Source organism: Panthera uncia, assembly GCF_023721935.1.
Source record: "Panthera uncia isolate 11264 chromosome B2 unlocalized genomic scaffold, Puncia_PCG_1.0 HiC_scaffold_24, whole genome shotgun sequence".
Taxonomy (NCBI): domain Eukaryota; kingdom Metazoa; phylum Chordata; class Mammalia; order Carnivora; family Felidae; genus Panthera; species Panthera uncia.
In genome coordinates, this window is record NW_026057580.1 from 118155324 (window position 1) to 118178468 (window position 23145).

At 50.5% G+C, this 23145-nt stretch overlaps 1 protein-coding gene across 4 annotated transcripts in view; it reads left to right on the forward strand.

Moving 5' to 3' along the window:
* Positions 1-23145, forward strand: part of SMOC2 (SPARC related modular calcium binding 2) — a 161011-nt gene that overhangs the window by 97110 nt on the left and 40756 nt on the right. For all 4 annotated transcript variants that reach the window (XM_049654606.1, XM_049654607.1, XM_049654608.1 and 1 more), the window contains exon 8: positions 17860-18046. In XM_049654606.1, coding sequence (XP_049510563.1) covers positions 17860-18046 — 187 coding nt within the window. The remainder of the gene's footprint in view (positions 1-17859; positions 18047-23145) is intronic.

Genomic DNA, 23145 nt, shown 5'->3' on the forward strand with positions numbered 1-23145 from the left:
CAAGCTTTTTGGTGTAAGAATCCTTTTTACTCTTAAAGCTTATTGAGGACCCGAACCGCTTTTCTTAGGATGGGTTATATCTGTGAACATTTACGGGCAGTATTCAAGCTGAAAAGTGTTTAATCCACGGGGCACGTTCCGTCTGGCATCGGCATCACACGTCACTCGTGAGAATCAGAAGGCAGAGGGCACGGTGATATTTTATGGAGGCGGTTCTGACCTCCTTGGCTGTCCTGGCGGTCCTGGGGCCCCACTTTGAGAACCGCCGCTCTGGAGTAGGGACACGAAGTAGGCATAGCACGAGCAGGCAGAGAAGCCTGCACGGTCATCGCGAAGGTTGAGAAAAAGTGGAGTAGGTCAGTGGGAATTCAGACGATGGGAATCCCTGGCTGGTGGGGAGTCTTGGGGGGATCCCCTGAGAACGTGGGACAGAGTGAAAGAAGGGGTTTTGTGGCCAAGCCTCGTGAGCCCGGGACCCGCACACACACAGCCTACATCCCCAGGGAGACCACTTGGTTCCTCAGCCCCAAACATCCACAGGCAGGGCCTTTAGGTTTCTTCTCCGAAAGCAAGTATGGGGATACGCTTTGTGTGCGGGGCGTGAAGGGCCCTTCTTGAAGGTTTTCCTAGAAAAACAGCCCTGGACAGGGGAGTCAAGCCACCATAGCCTTGGAGATACTTGTTCTGAAACGGCCATTTACCCATTGAAATCTGTCCGTGTTTAAAACAATAATATCTTGGGGCCCGAGTTCAGGTACGATGTCCTCTTCTGTCTGAACACTTCAGCGTCCGTCCCCTCAGAGCCTGCCGGCACTCACTTCATGACGTTTGGTTTTTCCTCTCTTGCCCTGGTTACAGATACTGGCTCTGGTTTCAGTCGTGATGGCTGTTTTGGGTCCAGGGATTAGAAATCTTTGGAGAATGTCAGAATTTCTCAGGGGGGCCACTCTAAGAGAACACGTTGTAAATGTGTCCCGGCCGCCCCGAGGCTGGCTGCCAGCACTTTCTGGTGAGCGGAAGGCGTCGCTGTCCCGCGTCTGGCCCTGGCAGGACCCTCAGTGACCCGGAAGCCATCGGCTGCATTGTCACGGCATGACTGGCGCTCAGGTCTAGGCTAGGGTCAGGCACGTCCCAGCAGACAGGGCCCCAGACGGAGGGCTGGACGAGGCCGTGGACGCGACGGTACAGAGGTGCTTTGTGTATCACTGCCTGTCCCCCGAGCTGAGCCCGGGGCTGGGAGACCAGCTTCTGGGAGACAACAGTGGACCCCACTGGCTCCCGAGAGCAGTGGAAGCTCCTCAGGAGAGGAGTTTGAGGCTCCTGAGAAAGTGGAAGCAGCATTGGCTAGGGATTTAACAACCTGGCTTGTGTCCTGCTTCTGGAACCATTATTGTTGTGCAGTCTCGGGAAGCCGCCGAGCTTCCCTGCACCCGTGCCCACCCGAGGAACCCGTGGGTGATACAGCGCTCGCCGTCCGGGTGCTTACGACGGATGGAAACCACCGGGTGCTTCTGGTGGCAGCGCTCTGGGTGGGACGGCCTGGTCTGTGTGCCTGCTGTGCCTGTGCAGAGCTGAGGGAGCCGGGGCAAGGGGTGGAGTCACTCTGTGTCTCATGTCCTCACCTGTAAAATGGAATGAGAGCAGCTTCTAAGCTGAGTATCTGAGTATCTGTGAGTATCCATGACTGTCTGTGAGTATCCGTATGTATCTATGAGTATTCATGACCATCTATGAGTTTCCATGACCATCTGTGAGTTTCCATGACCACCTATGAGTATCCGTCACCATCTGTGAGTATCCATGACTATTCATGAGCTCCCCCGAAGTGGTTAGGACAGTGCCCAGTGTTTGTTGACCCCTCTGCAGTCCTCAGCAATTAGAATTGAATCAAATACATGAACGGGAGGTGCTTCTGTGATGAAAAGGGCTGTAGAAATGTGACTTTATTTTCTTTAAACCCTGTAGAACCCCTCAGAAGACCTAAACGGTTCTCGGGTCCTTTCTGCTCTAATTGTATATAGGTTGTTCGTCTCTGAATAATCTCCTTGCAGGCACAGCCCACACCCTCCCCGACCAGCCAGGCTCCGGACAAACACCCACGGGGTTGCCTTCAGGTGACAGTTTCCCCAAGAACACAAAAGGCTCCACGTGGTGTTTTCGAAGAAGGGAGAAGAATTCTACTAGGATTGAGTTATTTCTGGTGACACCATATCTCTGTTCCTAAAAGAGCTGCTTCTAACATCATTTTATATGTTAGTCTCGGCAAAAACACCGGTTACAGTGAACTGGCTGTAGATAGTGGTGTTTTGGGGCATGATTTTCAGGCGTTGGAATATCATTTCTTCCTGGTTCTAAGGGTGAAAAATCATTAAGTAGCAGTCTCACCGACCTGCAGTAAAATGCAGCTCTGCTGACCTAGTTCTGTGGCCTCATGTGCTTTCTTCTGCACCCGTTAGAGAAAGGGATAGGTGAGCATAGGACACTCTGTGTGACAGGATTTGTGTATATCAGGTTTTATCTCTCTGTCACAATGATGAGGTACGGGCTGTTGTTCTCGTTTTGCAGTTGAGGGACAGACTGAAAAGTCAGCTCAAGAATGCACAGTTCGAGGGTTCGCACTGTTCCCACACGGGACACGTCTGTGCACCAGGTTGCATCGTGTGGCACAGGGACGTGGTCCTCAAACATCTGTCGTTTGTGTCAAAATGCCGCTTCTGGCTTTTCCTTTTCTCATCTCTTCTTTCCCTTACCGAAATGCAAAGAAAACTAGTTTGAAGAAAGTTGGCCAAGTCTGGACATTGGCTTGAGTGGACCCGATGTGTTTTAAACAAGATGGCGGGATCAGTTTTGTTGGTAATCAGCTGTGTTAGGTAAAACCACCGGTCTTGATGGGGGACTTTTCTGGAAAATGGAAAATATTCTAATTCTGTGTATAAGGAATCCAAATATAAAATCTGACTACTTTTATTGCCTCCCTTTTAAGAAAATCGGTGTCGTACTCTGCATAACGGACGTCGTTCAGGAGACAGCGGGCGAGGGGTGCCGTACTCACCATTGAGGAAGGCTTCAAGGGGTTCGTTAGCAGTGGCTGGGAGGGTGGGTGCTGGGCAGGGCTGCTTGGTGATAGCTGTGGCGTTCCGTCCCATGAATGTGGGAGGGACAGTGTGGCCCTGTGGGGGCTCCTGGTGCAGAAACCCCGGGGGGGCGCTGGAGAACAGGGACAGGATCTGGGGAGCACCTCAGAGAGTTAGGCTCAGGGTGGAAGAAAAGCAGAGAAGTGGGTAAGGGGTCACTGTGGAGGGACGTTGGTGTAATTGTGACTGATGGAAGGCTTGGGTGAGGTTGACTTTCACGTGGATGAACCCTCCGGAAACACTGGGGCACAGATGGGAAGGGGTGTGATTGGGGATCATTCAGCATCACAGGGCCCCAACATCCCCCTGAGGTGGCTTTTCCTTGTCTTGGCTGTGTTCTCCTCCTCTCCCGGGGGCTTTGCTCATGTTTCAGAATGGGAATGACTTCTAGGTCTCCAGTTACCCAAGTCTGGGTCTGTTGCTATGGGAAATAAATATGGGAAAAATCATCAGAATGGACACCCGTGGTCACTGTTTTCTTTGCAAAGAAACTGGATCCATGAATCGCATCCAGATCTGTTTTTTCGAGACTCGAGTTTGGCTGTGGTTTCCCACATTGTGTGTCTCTCGAGAGGGCGGCGAGGGGCGGGGGCACCGTGGCTGGAGTGTGGGTTTTGCGCCACCGCGTGGGTGTGGGTTCCCACTCCGCTTTCCCTAGCTTTGCCGTCTCGAGTAAGCCGTAGGCCTTTCCAGAGTCTCCATTTCTTCACTGGAAAAACTCACGGTGGGAATACATGTCCCTCGTTCTGTGCTTACCGGGATGGCAGGACAGTATGCGGAAGCTGAGCTCCGTGCCTGTGATGCCTGTAAATATTAAGGCAATGACTCTGGATTAAAAAGTTAACCTTAAAAACCTTCCTTTGGAATTAAGTTGTGTGGCCGGTGACACATACGTACTGCTTGTGGGCAAAGCCTTAGCGTTGAGAACCCCGATTGGTGTCTTCCTGAACGTGGACACGCGGGTAATTGTATTCCATTTATATTATGAGTTTCAAGGTTGCCCTCTGCCCAATCCGCCATTTCTAGAAAATCAAACTGTAAGGGTGCATTTCTCTTTTTTTTCTTTTTTTTTCTTTTTTGCCTTCTTTGATCATCTGTTGTGTAATTAAAAAGAAAGCCACAGGCATTCCATGACTGATGAAGACAATATGAGTACAAATCAGGGAATCGATGCTAAGAACACATGGAAACCTCTCTGTTGACATGTGCGACAGATGAAAATATATGCCTGCTTTAGCATTATCTGGCAACTTGTCAGAAGTGCTCACCCCCGCCCGGCACTTTGGTTCCCGGCTGTCTCTGTCGCTCATTACCCAGATTCGGAAAATAATTTACCTTCTCTGATTCCGTCACCGAATTTGTAAAACGATGACGGTAACCCCCCTTCACAGAATTAACATGCAACCAAGTAAATGAATACGTGAAAAAGCTGTAGTCAATCTCCAGTCTCTGCTCATCTGCAAAATTCATATGGTTTTATAAGTGGGATTCTACCGAACAAACTTACTGTTTTTTTTTCTAAATTTTTTAAATATTTTATTTATTTTTGATAGAGACAGAGCACAAGTGGGGGAGGGGCAGAGAGAGAAGGAGACACAGAATCCGAAGCAGGCTCCAGGCTCTGAGCTGTCGGCACAGAGCCCGACGCGGGGCTCCAACTCACAAATTGCGAGATCACGACCTGAGCCGAAGTCGGACGCTCAACCGACTGAGCCACCCAGGTGCCCCAGCAAACTGTTCATTATTTTATCTCTGAGATACTTGTGTATGTGAGGTGTCCTTTTTAAACCTTGAGATACTTTACTGACCTCCCTTCAGGTAGCAGTGAAACTCTTAATGTCCACAGGTTAGATGATAGGTGATCACACGCAGCGGTGGTGTAGCCAGTATGATGGAAAGTAGCTTACATTTTGTGAGCCCCCGTGGCTTACATGCCCTTTAAAACAACAGAACAAAGGTGCTAGGCTCACTGCTGATTCAGTGCGTGGACCAGGTCGGTGTGCACCTACAGCCGAGTGCTTCAGGAGGTAAATCGGGAGATCTTTGGCCTTCCAAAGGACAGCGGTCTATACCTCTAATTGGGCACTTAGTCGTTGCTTGCATTTGTGCTGAATTATCTATGTACTTTTATCCGGGCTTCCTCATGCTTGCAGTTTGTCACTTAATCTCCTACGCGTCTCATATTTTAAGGCCTGGGTACCCTAGTAGGTAAGGTAATGTACGATAGCCTCAAGTCGGTCCTCTAGAAGCCTGCCTCTAGGGTTCCTAAAGTACAGATACGATCGTAGCAGTCTTGAAAATCTTACAAGGCTTCCCGTGCTGTGGGAACCCCTGAACCTGGCTCAGGGGTCCCTCAGTCTGGCCCCTGCTGCCCTGCATGTCCACCTTTTGTAGGGGACCCTCCCCCTACAGCCATATGCACCCTTGTGTGTGGCCCGGTGCCCCACACACCAAGTTTGCTGAGCACAGGTCTGTTCAGTGAACCTGTGGTTAATTGTATGCACGTTAAAAGCAGGGGTCATAAGCTAATGAGGGAATGTGACCAAATGCTTGGAGAAGTAAGATATTTGGTATCTTAGTTAGGAGTATTTGGGGGGTGACTTTTGAAAATACTGTAAGGAGAGGCAAAAAAAAAAAAAAAAGTAGAAGATACTGGTTTTGGAAGCTTACGCTGGAATGACCGTCGTGTCAGAGAGCTACTGCTTCGCAAGAAATAACCCCAGAATGTTCGTGGGAATCGGCGATCAGTGTTTGTTTCTCACGCACCTGCTGATCTTGGCTGGGCTCTGCCCCACGTGTCTCCTCCTCCTTGTGCGAGTGAGAAAAGGAGAGCGTTCTTCTCGGGGCAAGAGTAGGGGTGAGGGAAGCAGTTCCGTGCACCTGTCCAGCCCCAGCTTGTCTGGTGCCTGCAGACATCCTCTGCGCCAGGGAGCTCACGTGTCTGGACCCAACGTGATGCCCTGCCCGTGTGGAAGTGCTGCAGAAACTCTGGCGACGGGGAGGGAGCGAGGACGGGCCAGCAAGGTCATCCGTTGGGTCCCGAAGTTAGTATGTAATTCTCCTAAGTGGGAGGCCCTGGAGGATGTGAGGCACGGTCGGGGACGAGGGTGGGAATCGGCTGAGGAGACAGACATTTCCAGCCTTCCGGGCTGCGGTTGCAGTGGTAACTGGGACTTGGCAGAGGCCATCAGGAGTAAACAGACTCTAGTCCACGCACGTCAGAGCCGTGTGGCAGGCCCACGAGATCTTGGGAGTCGGGCCAGCCAACAGTAGTGAGATTTCAGGCCAGCAGAGGACCCTGAAGCAGGACAGTGAGGACGGTACCAGGAAGCAAAGAGGAGGGGTGGACGCAGGGGTTGTTCATGTGATACATCCGATCAGACGGGAAAACCGCTTATAACTTGGAGGCTCTTACAGATTAATCAGGGCCCTTTGGACACGGGGCCAAACAGACTTTGTGCGGGTCTTACGCACAGCTTTTAAGGGAAACTTTCTGCGGCCGGTTAAGTCAGTCCTTGGAGGCCCAAGAGCTATTATGGACAAAGCTACCGCTGTACATGTAGAGTCACTCGGCCGGTAGGTGCTTCTGTCCTGTTCTTTATGCCGCATTTCATGGTCAGAGTTCTTGGTTTCGTAGACAGCGTGCACACCAAGTCCTCTTGGAAAAAAGGAGGAGGAGACGGAGCTTTCGTTAAGTGCCGCTTGCTGGGGACTGACTGTGGGCTTTCACGCGTGGTTTGCACATCATTGAATCGAGGTACCACCCTTCATAAGACACACTAAAAAAACAATGTGTCGCCAATGAAACTGTGACCAATATTTTCTCGTCTCTTAGAGTTCCTGTTTTATTCTTTTTTTTATTAAAAAAAATTCTTTTTACATTTATTTATTTATTTATTTAAAATTTTTTTTAATGTTTGTTTATTTTTGACAGAGAGAGAGAGAGAGAGCATGAGCAGGGGAGGGGCAAAGAGAGAGGTAGACACAGAATCCGAAGCAGGCTCCAGGCTCTGAGCCGTCAGCACAGAGCCCGACGTAGGGTTCAAACCCACAGACCGTGAGATCATGACCTGAGCCGAAGTCGGACGCTCAACCGACTGAGCCACCCAGGCGCCCCTACATTTATTTATTTTTGAGAGACAGAGAGAGACAGCGTGAGCAGGGGAGGGGCAGAGAGAGAGGAAGACACAGAATCCGAAGCAGCCTCCAGGCTCCGAGCTGTCAGCACAGAGCCCGACGCGGGACTCGAACCCACGGACCGTGAGATCATGACCTGAGCTGAAGTCAGATGCCCAACCGACTGAGCCACCCAGGCGCTCCCTATTTTATTCTTATTTTGAAAACTTTTGAAGATTCATTTAGGTATCAGTTTGTTTATTGAGGATATTTTTATACGGTGAGATACACAGACCGTGGTGCTCAGTGAGACGAGCTTAGCTCTGGCAAGCAGGAATGCCCATGGAAGTCACATCCTTCAAGACAGAGAAGGTCTCCATCACCGGGCGAGCTCCCTCAGACCCTTCTGGGTCAGTGCCTTCTTAGAGGCAACTACTGTTCTGATTTCCATTATCCCATGGTTCTGTGTTACTCTTACCTGGGCCAGAATTTCATATAAATGGAATAATGCACTGTATGCCCCCTTGTTTCTGTTTTGCTCATTATAATAGTTTTGAGATTCATCCTTATTGATTATCTATATTACCTATTTATTCTCTATACTTTGTATGCATAATTGCATATTGTATGCATACTCCACAATTTGTGCACTTTCCACTTAATGGATATTTTATTTTTTATTTATTTATTTGTTATTTATTTATTTATTTATTTATTCCACTTAATGGATATTTCAATTGCTTCCAGGTTAGGGTTCTTACAAATAAGTTTCCATATATGTTCTTATACGTTATTTTATGGATGTTTTATCCATTACTCTTGGGTATTTACCCAAGAGTAGATTTCCAAAGCGTTCCTATCATTTGCATTTGTGTGAGAGTCCCAGCCCTTGGCTTTGGCATTTTTACTTTGAGCCAGTCTAGTGGCACATAGTCCTAGACCGTTTTTCAAGTGTTTATTGTTCAGTTACTTATCTTTGACGTATCTATTCAAATATTTGCCCAATTTAATTCTTCGTCTTTTTTTATTAGTCTGTAGGAGTCATTTATATAGCCTGAATCTTTGTCGGATGTATGCCTTAGGGACATTTTCTCACAGTCTGTGGCCTGGCCTTTTACTTTTTTCTTGGTGTGTTTTGGTGAGTATATGTTTTCAGTTTTAGTAGAGTCTAATTTACTACATATTTCTTCTGTACTTAAGGCTTTCTGTATCGGACCTAAAAAGTGTCTAACCCAGTGTCACAAACGCAGGCTCACGTATTTTCTTTAGACGCTTTACAGTGTTTAGCTTTTATGATGAGTTTTCAAAGTCTTTTCAAATAAATTGTTGTGTGTGGTGTACTTTAGACTTTTTTTTTTTTATTGGAGCGTAGATAGTCTGTTGTTCTAGAATCATTTGTTGAAAAGACTTTCCCTCTTTGAATTGCTTTGGTGCCTTGTTAAATATCAATTGAACATGTATTCTGCGGTCTGTTTATGAAGTCTTCATTTTTTCCCATTATCTATTTAGCTATCTCGATTCCAGTCACATACTGTCTGGAGAGGCAGCTTTATAACGACCTTTAAAATGCAGCAATATTAGTCCTCCAACTTTGTTCTTTCAAAAGAGTGCTTTGGATATTTCAGGTCTTTTGATTTTCCAAATACATTTTAGAATGAAAATGCCAATTTCCACAAAAGAGCATCTTAGGGATTTGTTGGAAGTTATGTTGAAACCACAGACAGTCTGGGAAGAATGAACGTTGTAACATCACCGAGTCTTCTGGTCCATGAACATGGCACCTCTCTCTCTACCTGTATGGGTTTCCTTTCATTTCCCTCAGCAGTGCTTTTTCAATGTCTTGCACATCTTTTCATAAACTTATTTCATGTTTTTGATGGTATTGGAAATGCCTTTTAAAAATGGTACTTTCTAGTTATTCCTTGCTACTACATAGACAGGTGATTTTTGCCTATTGACATTGTGTCTTGAGGGTTTGCTGTATTCACTTATTAATTCTAGCAGTTTTTTCTTTGTAGATGTTTTAGATTCATTTTACGTACATAATCCTGTCATGTGTGATTAGAGAAAGTTCTACATCCCCCCCCACCCAATCTTTCTGTGTTTCTATTTCTTATCTTTACTCCGTTGCCCAGGACAGCCAGTATAATGATAAGTGGTGACACAATTTCCAATCTTAGAGCGAATGCATTAAGTCTTTGATCATCAAATCTGATGTTAGCTGTGCGTTTTTAAAATATATGCTTTTCCGGTGGCTCAGTTGGTTAAGTGTCCAACTTTTGGTTTCAGCTCAGGCCGTGATCTCCCGGTTCCTGAGTTCAAGCCCTGCATCAGGCTCTGCGCTGACTGGGGGGAGCCTGCTTGGCATTCTCTTGCTCCCTCTCTCTCTGCTCCTCCCCTGCTCACTCTCTCTGTCTCTCAAAATCAATACGTAAGCTTTAAAAAATTAAGAAAATAAAATATATATACTTTTTATCAGATAGAGAAAGTTTTCTTCTAATACCAGTTTTCTGGGCGTTTTGCCATTTCGTGAATGAAGTAATTCACCTTAATAAAAATAACACCTAAGTTTTCTTTGCATAAAAATGGATAGTTTCACTGTAACTGAAAACATTTGCATTTAGGGTATAATGTCATTAAGACATCTAAAGGAGTTACTGAGTATTATTTCTAGTATTTTATTTTATTTTATTTTATTTAAAAATTTTTTAATGTCATTTATTTTTGATAGAGAGAGCGAGATAGAGCATGAGTGGGGGAGGGAAAGAGAGGGAGACACAGAATCCGCAGCGGGCTCCAGGCCCCGAGCTGTCGGCCCAGAGCCCGACGCGGGGCTCGAACTCACAGACCGCGAGATCGTGACCTGAGCCGAAGTTGGACGCTCAACCGACTGAGCCAGCCAGGCGCCCCTCTAGTATTTTAAATAGTCCCTCAGTTTTGAAAGACGCCTTATCCTTCTTTCTACATACACTCCTATATTATTCCATTAGCTCCTCTGACCCTCTCAGGAGGCAGTTAGACTGGTGTGATACTACGTGGCAAGCGATGCCATCATTTACGTGACTTCCCTAAAGCCATGGGCCAGGTCGGACGAAGCAGCCTTGACTCTGTGTTTCTTCATATCTTATTCAGTCTTCTCTACTTCACATCATGCAACCTGCCCCCTATTTTGGGGAGGATTGCCAGAGATTTAAGTACCGATGCTGACTTTGAAAATTAATTTTTCCTCATTGTCTCTTCCTTTATAGAACTAAATGAGAGGAAATAGAAAATAGAATCTGTCAGTATAAACTGGATATGAATTAATGCAAATACAATAAGCAAGAGCCATTAGGGTAATGTATGGGCACACTTTCAATACCTGCAGATCGTTTCTGAAGAACCCTTACGGCGTTGGCTGCTGTTGAATGGCGAATTCACGTGATTCTTTCATATGAGGTGTGTCTGGGAAAACAGAATGTTCCAAGAGCAGAGTATCATGTGGATAAAGGGACACAGGGTCCCTTTACAAAGAACAACAATAACCATCCAGCCACCCACCATCTGGGCGTCACTCTCCCCCACGACACAAACAACGGAAACCCTGTTGTGGAGAATTTGGGACCTGGAGTGGCGTCCTTGCAAACTGTGCCGACAGCTAAGGGCGGAACAGAGGAAACTCAGAATCAAGAAGAGGACTGGAACCGCCCGTTGACCTGCTGGTGTTACAATTCTGCATCTGTGGTGGTGGGCACGCAATGGGCAACAGCGTCAAATATTTTGCTTTTTAGAAAGCTTCCCGGGATTCTGTGCCTGTCGAAAAGTAAGCAGCGAAACCCTAAATATTAACGTGAAACTCTTGGAAGGTGAGCTAGCCAAAACTTACTGCTGCAGCCTGCATACCCATGAAATATGGCCGAACCCAAAGGTCTCTTGTCTGTCTGTTTTTTGGAATGGATGTAATTTCTTTAAATGCATTTGGGGCATCATCATACTAAAATCAAGTGGGGCATACTTGATGAGATCATTAACTAAGTGTTTTTTTTTTTTCTTCAAGTTCAAAAATGTCCTGCAGCCATTTGTTATAATCTGACTTCCCTCTGGTCGTCAGATTATTTGAACACACTTTCAGACACATTATAAGTCACTGAAATCTATTGATGGCTTGGGAGATAAAATAATTTTAAAAGCTAAGTAATTTTTTTTAATCCCACCAAATTTGCAGAGGTAGTTTTCTAAAAGCACAGAGTGGTTATACGACTGTAGAAATGAAAATTTACAGAGACAAGTTGGCGTTGCACTCATGTTTCTACTTTAATATTTTCATGAAAAAGTACTGAGGCAGATTACCTCCAAAGTGCTAATTACTTCTGAGGAATCTGCTCGGCACGGGGTGCGTGGCCCAGGAGGCCACGTGTCTGAGCCACACACATTGGCAAGCACGTGGAGTCGGGCACAAATGCACCTGCGTGGAACCGCACGAGCATAGATGGAACGGATTGTGGAAGAGAGAGCGGCGCAGTCACCACAGTTATGTTGGGTCAAGTGGCTCACGGTATCAGCATGGCATGCCACGAAGCCATGGCGAGAGGAGGGCCATCTAGAGTCCCGAAAGCCAGTGGCCTGGATGAGAACGGACTCGACAAACTGAACGGAAGTCTGCTTGTTTGTGGAGGATGTTGAGCTTTGCCGGCATGACGGGTTGTATACGCCAGGTTGGAGGGTCGAGAGGTGTCTCCGTGGCCAGACACAGAAAGCGCTGGATGGACGTGTGGCAGAAATAGCGCTCTCGGATTTCCCCATTCTGATGCTTGAATGTGTGATTGAAAAACTCTACGTGGATGGTATTGAAAGTATCTAAATTTTCTTTGGGGCTGCGAGTCTAGTTCTTTATAGGACCTCTTATCTCTGTGTCTCTGTGCCCGGTGGGTTCTGTAAACCTTGTGCTCAACATTAATAATACTCCCAAGTTTGTGTAGAACCTATCACTTTGTAGGTGTTGTGCCATTCGGTCACACAGTCCTCCTGGGAGGCAGGACGGGCTTAAGTGAGGATTAGATTTCTGCTAAAGTTGGTCAGACAAGAGGTTGAGGGGCCGAGGAAAGCTGGGGGCCTGACTCCTACTCCTGAACCTGACCTTTTCCCTGATGACATCATCCTGGCTCAGAACAGCCATCCCATCCTGTCCCATCGCCCCCACAGCTGCACTGGGAGTTTTCTATTCCCTTTCTTTCTTTTTCTTTCTTTCTTCCTTTCTTTCTTTCTTTCTTTCTTTCTTTCTTTCTTTCTTTCTTTTTTTCTTAACTTTATTTATTTTGAGAGGAAGAGAGAGAAAACGGTGGAGAGGCAGAGAGGGAGAGAGAATTCCAAGCAGGCTCTGTGCTGACAGGATCGTCGGCACAGAGCCCGACCCAGGGCTCCAACTCATGAACCACGAGGTCATGACCTGAGCCGAAGTCGAGCCGACGTTGGATGCTTAACCCACTGTGCCACCCAGACGCCCCTCCCTGGGCGCCTCCTTTCCTAATGCTTTATGGGGCCTCCCTCCACGTGTTTCCGGACCTTCCTTGAAACCTATTTCTGTGGGGCCCTTTTAAAGCCCTGCTTCTGTGTCTCAGTGTTTGAAAGTTTCTGGATTTGTGGTAAAATAAGCTTTGTTCCGTGTTTATCTCCACTTATAAGTGCTTCATGCCCTTTATGAACAAAGGGTGTCTGTGTCATCTCCCTGTGGCCCCAGCGTGAGCCGAGGTCAGGTCCCCTGGGGCTGGTGCTGCCTTAGGGAGGGAGAGCCACTTTCCAAAGCAGAAATCGAGTTTCTGTTTAGCCTCTGTTCCCAGGGGTTGTCATCGGTTTGTCTAAAGGCCTTCTTCCTTCATCATGGCCCTTAGCAATGGAACACAGAACTGCATTTCTCCAACAAGTTTGAATTCCCCACATGGAGCCAGATTTACCAAATAAAATTGCTTAATTTAACATTTCTAACTGACCAGGATGTTTATGCAACAAACACGAGATTTCTTCTGACTCAGCTATAGTATCTTCTATATTTTACAACGTTCTTGGCAAATTATAGGAGATTGTTGACTTAATCTTACTTTGCTTGTGATGAACCTTCAAATATGAAATAAAATACTCCAAAGGGACATTTCGAGAATTTCCCAGAACCATTTCTATAGATACAGAATGTCCTTGGATAGAGCTCGAGAAGTATTTTGTGCCCAAATAATCACACCATAAATTCTGTTCACTAATAAAACTTCTGAAAAGGAACCAAGTGGACGTTCACAGTGAGCAGTGTGTTTTCCAGGGTGCGTGCTGGGAATCAGCTCTTCTCCCAAGTGTGTGAGTCCTGGTAGTCCTGGGCTAACTGCTCTGAGGGTTTCCTCTGAGAAGGTGTGGCTCTGCTCCACCTTGCCTAGTGACTTCTCATGGTCTGAAGTGACTCACGGGGCAATGCGGGCCACAAGTGCCAATCGCTGCCCTTTTCTTCTTGCCAGTTTCCAAGTTGTGGTTGGAGCGAAAGCTTCTTTATGATGACCGTGTGAGCATGGATGGATTTTATTTATGGAGCTGTGTATTTGCTGAGCGAACTCCAGCATATGCAGAAGAGGACAGAACTTACAGGGAACAGATTAAAATTTTAAAAGAGCTGCGTGGTGGCGTTATAAGAGATGCAGTGGCCGTGAGTTATTGTTGTGGATTAGAGCTGAATTACATCTTTAGAAATCACCCGCGTCGCGTGGGTCGCCTCGCCGGCACCTGGAACAGTGCCTGACGGGACCTTCAGCCAGGTGCGTCGGGTACCCCGATCGTTGGAGTGTTATTGTTGAAATGAAAACCGAATGCCCGATCCTAATGTTGGGCTATTTTAGGATCAGAACATTGTTGCTTAAAGGACTTAATATACAGCCAAAAAACTCTGATTCTGGGTAAGTGGAGCCACAGGGGATTTATTGGAAATACTTGGAGGCCTCGAAGAGTGGGAGTTGCACAGCCAAGTGTTCCCCAGGGTCCCGGAGTGGGTTCCTGTGGTCTGGACAGTCCCGCGGAGACCTTCTACCGGCCTCCTTTGTGTTCACGTGCCGGGGACACGGCACCCAAGTAGGCACGGCTGTGCCCGGGGCAGGAGTCTGCACCCTGGACTCGGGGCGGATCGGGCCGTTTCTGTACTTGGCCCGGAGCGCTTGCCGCTAGGACCTTCTGGGTCCCAGGGTTTCTGTACCGGGACCAGAGCACTGGCTGTTGGGAACAGGAAGTGTGCTGTGCACCCAGAGACCAAGGTTTTCCTTCTCCCTCTTGCTCATGACCGTGATTTTGGCATCTACTGTGACATTGGAATGATTTATGGCCTCTCTGATTATCCTACAAAATGTCCACCTGGACAGATACGCTGATTGATGAAGCCACAGTCGTGCTCATCCGGTTTCAGGAGTCTGCGTCCGGCCCAGGAGGCCACGGCAGGGAAAACACTTTCTAGTGGGAACACAGAGGAGGGTCTGAAACGCAACACGTGAATGTTTTTTTCGAGGGGGTACACGGAAATTTGTATGGTTTTTAACAAGTCTCCTAGCATTTGGCAATACAGTCGGTAAGGGACAAGTCACGAAATTCCACACATCGGGGTCCTTGTGTTGTAATTGGAGTGGCCAGAGGAACTGCAACCTGGGTCCTTCTCTCACTGTCGATACCAGAACCGTTTATCATCTAAAGAGTGGTTCCTAGGGGCGCCTGGGTGGCTCAGTTGGTTAAGCGGCCGACTTCGGCTCAGGTCATGATCTCGCGGTCCGTGAGTTCGAGCCCCGCGTCGGGCTCTGTGCTGGCAGCTCGGAGCCCGAAGCCTGTTTCAGATTCTGTGTCTCCCTCTCTCTGACCCTCCCCCGTTCATGCTCTGTCTCTCTCTGTCTCAAAAATAAATAAACGTTAAAAAAAATTAAAAAGAAAAAGAGCAGTTCCTCGAGGGCCTGTTAGGTGCCAGGCCATCCCAGCTGACACTTGGGAAGCACGGTCCTCGTGCTCCGCTCGTGCATCTAACCTCTTTCATCCTCGTGGGGCCCCCTGGGTTGGGTGCTGGTCCCCCACGGCACATTCTTTCTCAGCTTCTCGGCGGTCCCACCTGCTCGATGTTACGTCGACAGTCGCAAAGTCCCTGTGAACTGCAGTCAGCTGGTTCCGAACAGACTAAAGCGTGGTTTATGGAAAATCGCTTCATAAGCAGGAAAGTGCTATAAAGATTTTATATCCACTCAAGGCATCGTTCTCTCCGTTTCCTTCCTTTGGAGAAATGCGAAGGCAAAAGAATGCCATTACTCGATTCCATAGAGAAGCTCAGGCGGAGGACGGGTGTGTTCCCGGGGCTGTGGGCCTGGGGTCCCTCAGGGCAGCTCAGGGGGAGAGGGCCCACAGCCCTGGGGGGCCCGGAGCCGCCCTACCGTTAGCCACGTATGTGCCCGGGGACACAGGGCTCTGTTCTCTGCAGTGATTCCATGAGTGAGAGCCTGACCGGTCCCACCTCTGACACTTCTGTGATCGGCCTTGACCTCGAGCCTCCTGGGGTCAGGGGGTGAGTGGCCGGGTCTCCGCATGTCCGCTCGAGGGGCTGAGTGGTCAGAGGCCCTCCCGGAGAAAGCCCACTCTGAAGACAAAGTGCAGACAAGCGCACACATTTGGAATTCTTTAAAATGGGGGAGGAGGGAGATTTAATTTGCCGGTGTTAATTTTTACCCTTTTGTGTCTAGGCCGGAATTATCCAGAACAGGAGTGTTTGGAATATGCTGACCATTTCTAGATTGCATTTCAGACCGTGTGTGACTCTACAGCGAAGGATAAAGTGCTCCCCAGGTTTTACTTTGTTGGGCTCGAGTGCCTTACCCTCTGAGGATTATGGAGTAGACCGCACTCACCTTGTGGGGGTGCTGGAGTGCGGATAGCCCCGTGCAGTCGGCTTGCTTGCAGAGCTGTTTGTCCTCCACATCTTCATGTAAATTCGGGTTAGTTAACCCCTGGTGTGTGATATAGTGATTCAGCACCCGGGTCGCACCTGCTGCCCACCTCCCTCCCTCTGGTGGCCGTCGGTATGTTCTCCGTAGTTGAGAGTCTGGTTCTTGGTTCTCCTGTCTCTCTCTCACCCCGTGTTCATTCTCTTTGTGTCTTAAATTCTACATGTGAGGGAAATCATCTGATGTTTGTCTTTCTCTGACTGACGTATTTTACGGAGCATAATACATTCTAACTCCATCCACATTGTTACAAACGGAACGGAAAGATTCCATTCTTTTTTATGGCCGAGTAGTATTCCATTGTGTACATGTACCACATATTCCTTATCCGTTCATCCATCGATCGACACCTTGGGCTCTTTCCATCATTTGACGATTGTCGATAACGCTGCTGTAAACATCCAAGGGCATGTATCCCTTTGAACTCGTGTTTTGGTATTCTTTGCATAAATACCTAGTAGTGCGGTTGCTGGATTATAGGGTAGTTCTGTTTTTAACTTTTTTGAGGAACCTCCATACTGTTTTCCAGATAGCTTATTTATTTATTTATAAATATTTAATTATTTTGAGAGAGAGAGAGAGAGAGAGTGTGCATGAGCAGGGGAGGGGCAGAGAGAGAGAGGGAGAGAGAGGGAATCCCAAGCAGGCGCCATACTGGCAGCCCAGAGCCCAATGTGGGGCTCAAACTCACGAACTGTGAGATCATGAGCCGAAATCCAGAGTCGAACGCTTTACCTCCCGAGCCCCCCTGGTGCCCCCAGGAGGCATATTGAAGTCAGTGTCACACAGGGGGCGCGAGAACCGCATCTGCCCGGAGGTCGGACGGGTGCAGGCTGACAAACCGGTCAGACCTTGTGCTTCTGAGTTTGACAGGTCTGGATCTGAGCTCTGGGTCAGCCCCTTCCTAGCCGCGTGGCCTTCCCCAAGTGGCTTATCCGTGCCTCTGTTTTCTCATCTGCCAAATGGCTGCCTGAGAAAGCCCACGAAATGAATTAGGGCAGGTCTAGCCCTTGGAAAACCCTACGAGCAGCTGCTTGTTACATGAGTGGTGGATGCCGTGAGATTGTGCCTCTGTCACTGTTAGCAGCAAGCATTTTCCACAGTCACCGGTGCCATCGTGTGCCGTGGACACGCCCTGTGGCTGTCGCAGCCGTGTGGCCCCAGGCTCGCCGTCTGCCGAGACTGGGTTCCTCGGTGCTCGGACATAAGCTGGGCTTGTGTACTTTCACGTCCTTTGCTTCAGCGTCATCTTAAATAAAAGTTGGTGACAAAATTGAAAGTAGAAACTAATTGATAATTAAAAGTCCAGCACTGATTTGCAAAAAAAAAAAAAAAAAGTAAGTTTGCAAATACTGACAAACGGCCTCAGTTTTTACAACCTGGACTGAAACCTGGGTGCGGGACCACAGGCCGATGCTGCCGTCCGGATCGTCGTGCACCCAGAGCCGCCCCTCCTTTAACAGGTGGCTGCCGGTCACCTGGGCCCACCGTGCCTCCCTGAGCCCTGCTGACCCGGCCCCCCTCCGACTGGCCAGCCTCTGCCCCTTCCTCCCCGGCTTCCTGCAGCCTTCCGGTCGCACCCGCGGGCCCCGCGAGGGACCCACTGCGCTCACGCCTCTGTCCTTTGTCCCCAGTGTCCTCCTGCGACCAGGAGCAGCAGTCGGCCCTGGAAGAGGCCAGGCAGCCCAAGAACGACAACGTGGTGATTCCGGAGTGCGCCCACGGCGGGCTCTACAAGCCGGTGCAGTGCCACCCGTCCACCGGCTACTGCTGGTGCGTCCTCGTGGACACCGGACGCCCCATCCCCGGCACGTCCACCAGGTAGCGCTGCGCCCTCGGGCCGGGAGGCGCGGGCGGGAGGCCAGGGAAGGCGCGCCTGCTGTGGGTGCCGCCGTCACGGGTGCCCGGCCCCAGACCTCGCTCTGCTGCCCGGACAGCGCCGTGGGGCTGCCGCGGACACGAATGGCTCCGGCCGTCGGCACCTGGAGCACACCGCCCCTCCGACGGCCCCCGGGAGCTGCCAGCGTGCAGCGGGGAGCGGTGACGGCTGAGGCTCCCGGGCCCCGACTCCGGCCGGCTGCAGTCGGGCAGGCGGGCTCGGTATCCAGCAGGGTGGGCGGCAGAATGCGCCGCGTGTCCACGGCGGGCTTCCCCTGCTCTGCCTGTGGCACGGGGAGCCCCGCGTTTTCTAAGCCGGAAGAACCGATCGCCCCAAATGGCTTTCTTTTTCCTGTTTGTTTTTTCCAAATGGCTTTCTTTAGCATAAAATCAAGACCGTGTGCTAAAGGCGAGCTCAGCAAGAGCCGTTCAAGGGTCTGAGATGCAGACGCATCTATTCCCTCGTATTGTGTGTGAGTTTGAGCCAGGCGGTTGCGTCATCGCGCCCGAAGCGCACGAACTGCTCGTGGAATTGGGATAGACACGAGTGAAGATGCGTTTGCAGTCCTTTGTTGCGTGAATCGAGTTTGAATCTTCGTAGATTGATAAGATAATTCGCCAATGTACAAAAATATTTCAAAAGTCATCCAATCCGGCCGCTGGTTTCATATCTAGCACCTAGGCGTGAGCGTTTTGACGCTTCCGGAATTATTTCCCCCAGTCTTTCAAGGGTGACCATGAGACATTTAGGGGAGGAAGCCGCCCAAGTGGATTCCAGGCAGCCGAAGGACAGGTGACCGGCTCGCAAACGTCTGGTCGACGTGCGGTGCGCCCACACCTGGTCCCCGTCCGGGACAAGCAGGGATCAAATTGGAAGAACACAGTGGCATCCAAGCCGGTTCTTGGTGGCCAGCGAGTCACCCGTTCTGGCCACACGCCTTCCGTGCCCGCCCAGAGCAGACCCCCGCCCAGGCCTGCAGGCCGGAGAGTGGGGCTCAGCGACTACACGGCTCCTGCAGGAAAGCGTCCACACAAGTGTGCCCTGCACGGCTTGAGAAGAACGTAAATCTGTTTAGGGTGTTGGCGTGAGTGCTTTGTCTTGGTTCCCGTGCCCGTGTGTGTAGGGACTGTTTCCTAAAAACCTTTCTCAGGAAGCAGTATTTCTGCCTTTAGAACTCAGGCTTGTTCACTGTGCATTTAGGTTGGGGCCTTTGCTCCCCAGGCCAGGGCTTGTGCTGCTGCCCTGATGGCCCCTCGGCCACACCTCCGGAAACAGGGGCCAGGCTCGCCGGGAGAGGCTTTGTTCACACTGGCCAACGGAAATCCTTATGCTGTCGAAACCAGAACTGCTCGTATTGGCTCTGAGATGACCGGACCAGGGTTTACGGTGTCGTCCCTAGGGGACCTGTATGCATTTTTATCATAATCAGACAAGCAATATAGGAACCCCTCTTCCCTCCCATCTGTCCCGATTTCTTTCTGCCCAGACTTTATCGTGACTTCAAAAACTTCAGGGAGAAGAGCATCAAGTTCTCATTTTCTCAGAATTTGCCTACAGAAGGGAGTACCTCCCTCTTAGAACTTTGAGTTTCAAGAAACAGCATTAAATTAAACCCAGTGAGGAAGACCCTTTGGATGCCTGCATTTCTGTCTCATCCCTCCACCCACCCATACATCCGTGCATCTGTCCATCCGTCTATCATCCATCCGTGGACATAAACAGTGAGGGGCCATGTTTACCTCAGGTGAGAATTAGAGATGAAGAAAGCTGCATTTCAGTTGATGCTACGATTTGGTGATGTCACTGATGACACAGGATCTCCCAGGTCTTTACTTTGACATCCTCGCTGTGTTGTCTTTAGCCTTGAATGGACTCTTCTCATGGTCATAAGATGGCTGCAGGCATCCGGCATCTCATCCAGACACCACAGTGCTCAGAGGATACACAGCCCATTTCTTTACCGGGAGTCCAAGCAACCTTCCCTAAATGTTACCTAGCAAATTTAATTCATGGATTGTTGGCCAGAACTGGATCGCACGACCACGGGCAAACTCATGACTGGCATGAAAAATGGACCTGGTTTAGACTGATCTCTAGAGAGGCATGGATGTTGGGAAATCAAAATTATCCACCTTAAGGGATATCTGATAAGCTGCAGGCCAGCCTCACCCACATCTACGACTGGCTGTACTGTGACTGGGCAGGAAGCCTGCAGAAAGTCCTCTTTCTGTCGCATTGAAGCTATTTTCTTACGATTTTCTGAAACAAGCAGTTCCAGGGAGATACTTTGTAGTTTCGCTGTATATTTGTGTAGATGGTGCACGTTTTTTCCCTCAGTTATCGTCTATATTTGCCGACGGGAAGAGTAATTTAAAGCTCCAAGACAGAGAGAAGGCATAGAAATAAAATGCACCATCGTTATAAGCCAGGTAGCCCCCTTTTCCTCGTCTCACCAGGCCAGGTAATGAAAACTCCCGGATGTTGGGGCCGGGGACAGTAGAAGTACGTGTTTGCCTGCCAGCGTGGAGAGTGGCTTCCGTCCAGCACAGAATTTCTGGTTCGGATGATCATCGGGGCAGAAACGGGTTGGGCCACGCGCAGACGTGCCTCTTGGTTCTCCTGCCTTTTGGTGTCAGAACTGGCATCTTGGCTGTAGAGTGGTGATTCCCTGTGGGCCGGGGCCCAGGCACCCGCGTGAGCCCACGCCCATGCGTGGTCCAGTGGGATCTGGGAGGAGAGGGGCGGGTTCCAGCCGGCCCCTGCTTCATAGTGGGGAGAGCTGAGTGGGCTATCCGATTATCCGACTAAGCGTGGATCGGGCTGATGGCCAGCTCCTACATTAGCTCCGAGAGCAGAGCCATCTGTCTTTCACTTTCCTGATGGCCGATGAAGCATTCGCCCATCTGCCATTAGACTTCAGGCTGTTCTTTTCTTTTTTTTTTTTTTTTTTAATATTTATTTATTTTGGGGAGACAGAGTGCAAGCAGGGGAGGGGCAGAGAGAGGGAGACACAGAATCCGAAGCAGGCTCCGGGCTCTGGGCTGTCAGCACAGAACCTGACGCGGGGCTCGAACTCACGAAGCGTAGGATCGTGACCTGAGCCAACGTCGGACGCTTACCTGACTGAGCCACCCAGGGGCCCCAGACTTCAGGCTGTTCTTACCTCGCAGTAGGGCAGCCCCCCCATTCCCCACCCCAGAGCCCGACTCTGTCACTGGCCAAGTGCACGCGAAATCACCCTCCTCCCCAGCGGAGAGCCTGGTATCTGACGGGCAAGCAGACAGTCGAGAGATGCTCATTTTTACTTCGCACAAGTGAGCGAAACGCTATTGAAAAGAATGTGAGGGGCGTAAACACTGAGTTTGAGATTTGTTTTTACTTGAGACTTCAAAGGCGTTAACTCTGTTCCTTGAGATCGCCATTTCCGCAAGTTACGGCGTGTCACCATCCTCTTAAAAGAGGCAGAATGCTGTCATTTAAGTATACATTTTTGAATCCGCACGTGTAGGATTCTTAAGAGCTTTCCAGTGAAACCTGGGACCAAGCCGGAAGGACGAGCGTGGCTGGCTTCCAGGCCGCTTCAAAGAAAGGCTCGGAGCGGGGGACTGCCACGCGGAGGGCTCCGCACAGAGTCCACGTCGTGGGTTAGCCTCTGACCCCACAGAGCGGCCCGTGGCTGTCCCCGAGGGGCACCCCCTGCTACTCCTGCAAACAGGACGTGCCCTCAGTGGCCGGGCACTTGACTGTCCACCGGGAGTTCCGTCCCCAGCTCCCGCCTGTCCCGTCAGCAGCGGGGGCGCTTGCTCGGCTCCTCACACGGCCGTCAGCTGTGATGGTGTCCGTTCTCACACGGGCACGGGTTCCAGCCTGTTCCAGCCCGCGGACACGGACCGGAGCCTGCGATAGAGACCGCGAGTAGTTCTGCAAACGTCACCCGTGAGAACGGGAGCTTAGCAGCAATCCCTCGACCGCTGGCTGCTTTCGCGTGCTCTCTCTGGGTGGATTTTGGCTCCCCTGTGCCCGCTGCGGTTCCAGGTGTGGGGGCCACCCTGCTTGAGGCGGGTCCCCTCGCCTGTGCTCAGGGTCTCGTGACTGTGGGCCCGCTGCCGTCGACGCCGAACCCCACTGCGTTCCAGGCGAGTGTGAACGTGACAGCTTAACTGTGCGCCTGAGTGCGTGGGGGACGCTTCAGGTTCAAAATCAACGTTTTGAAAAGTCCGTTTCGTTTGTGTGAGTGAGTGTTAACTTCTCTGGCATCAGAGACTTTTCAGGGTGGGGGGCGGGGGGCTCGGGTTCCCCCTGGCGCTTCCAGCCGCAGCGGGTCGTCCCCCCGCCCCGGGACTGGGCACCGGGGAGACGCTGGAGTTTCTTTTGTTCCCTGTGGCGGGAAAACAAAACAGCAAAGAGAAAGAGGAACCCGAAGTGACCTGTGAGAAGGAAACGTGGTGCCCCGCCCCTTCCTCCCGGAGTGAGGAAGGAGACCTCGGCAGAAGGGACGCTGGAACCTCGATCACTTCCCTGAAAGTCAGGAGGGGTCGGTCCGGAACATTCCACCTACGTCCCCTCCCCCGGCTCACACTGTCCAAGACTCTTTCCAGACCCGGCTGACCGCGTGGGTGCTCAGGGAGGCAGGTCCCGCAGGTAGAGGCCCCGCGGCACGGGGGCCGTCCTCCCTGCGGCCTGGGTCTCCACTGCCGGTGCTCCCACACGCGTTCCTGAGGAGCCGTCGGGAGGCCCTCGGGGGGCCAGTGCCGGCTGCCGGCCTGGCATCAGAGCCCTCAGCAGAGGTGCCCGGGGGCCCGTCAGTGCTAGAGCCACCCCTGCACCTGCTCTCCTGAGGGGGGCGTCAGCGGCAGCCACAGCGCCTGCTCCACGCGGCCCCCACCCCCCTGTCCGTTCTCTGCGCCTTTCTGTCCACTTGATGGGGGCCGGGCGTAGTGTTTTCTTTCTCCTTCCCTTCCTTCCTCCCTCCCTCCCTTCCTCCCTCCCTCCCTTCCTCCCTCCCTCCCTCCCCCCTCCCTCCCTTCCTCCCTTCCTTCCT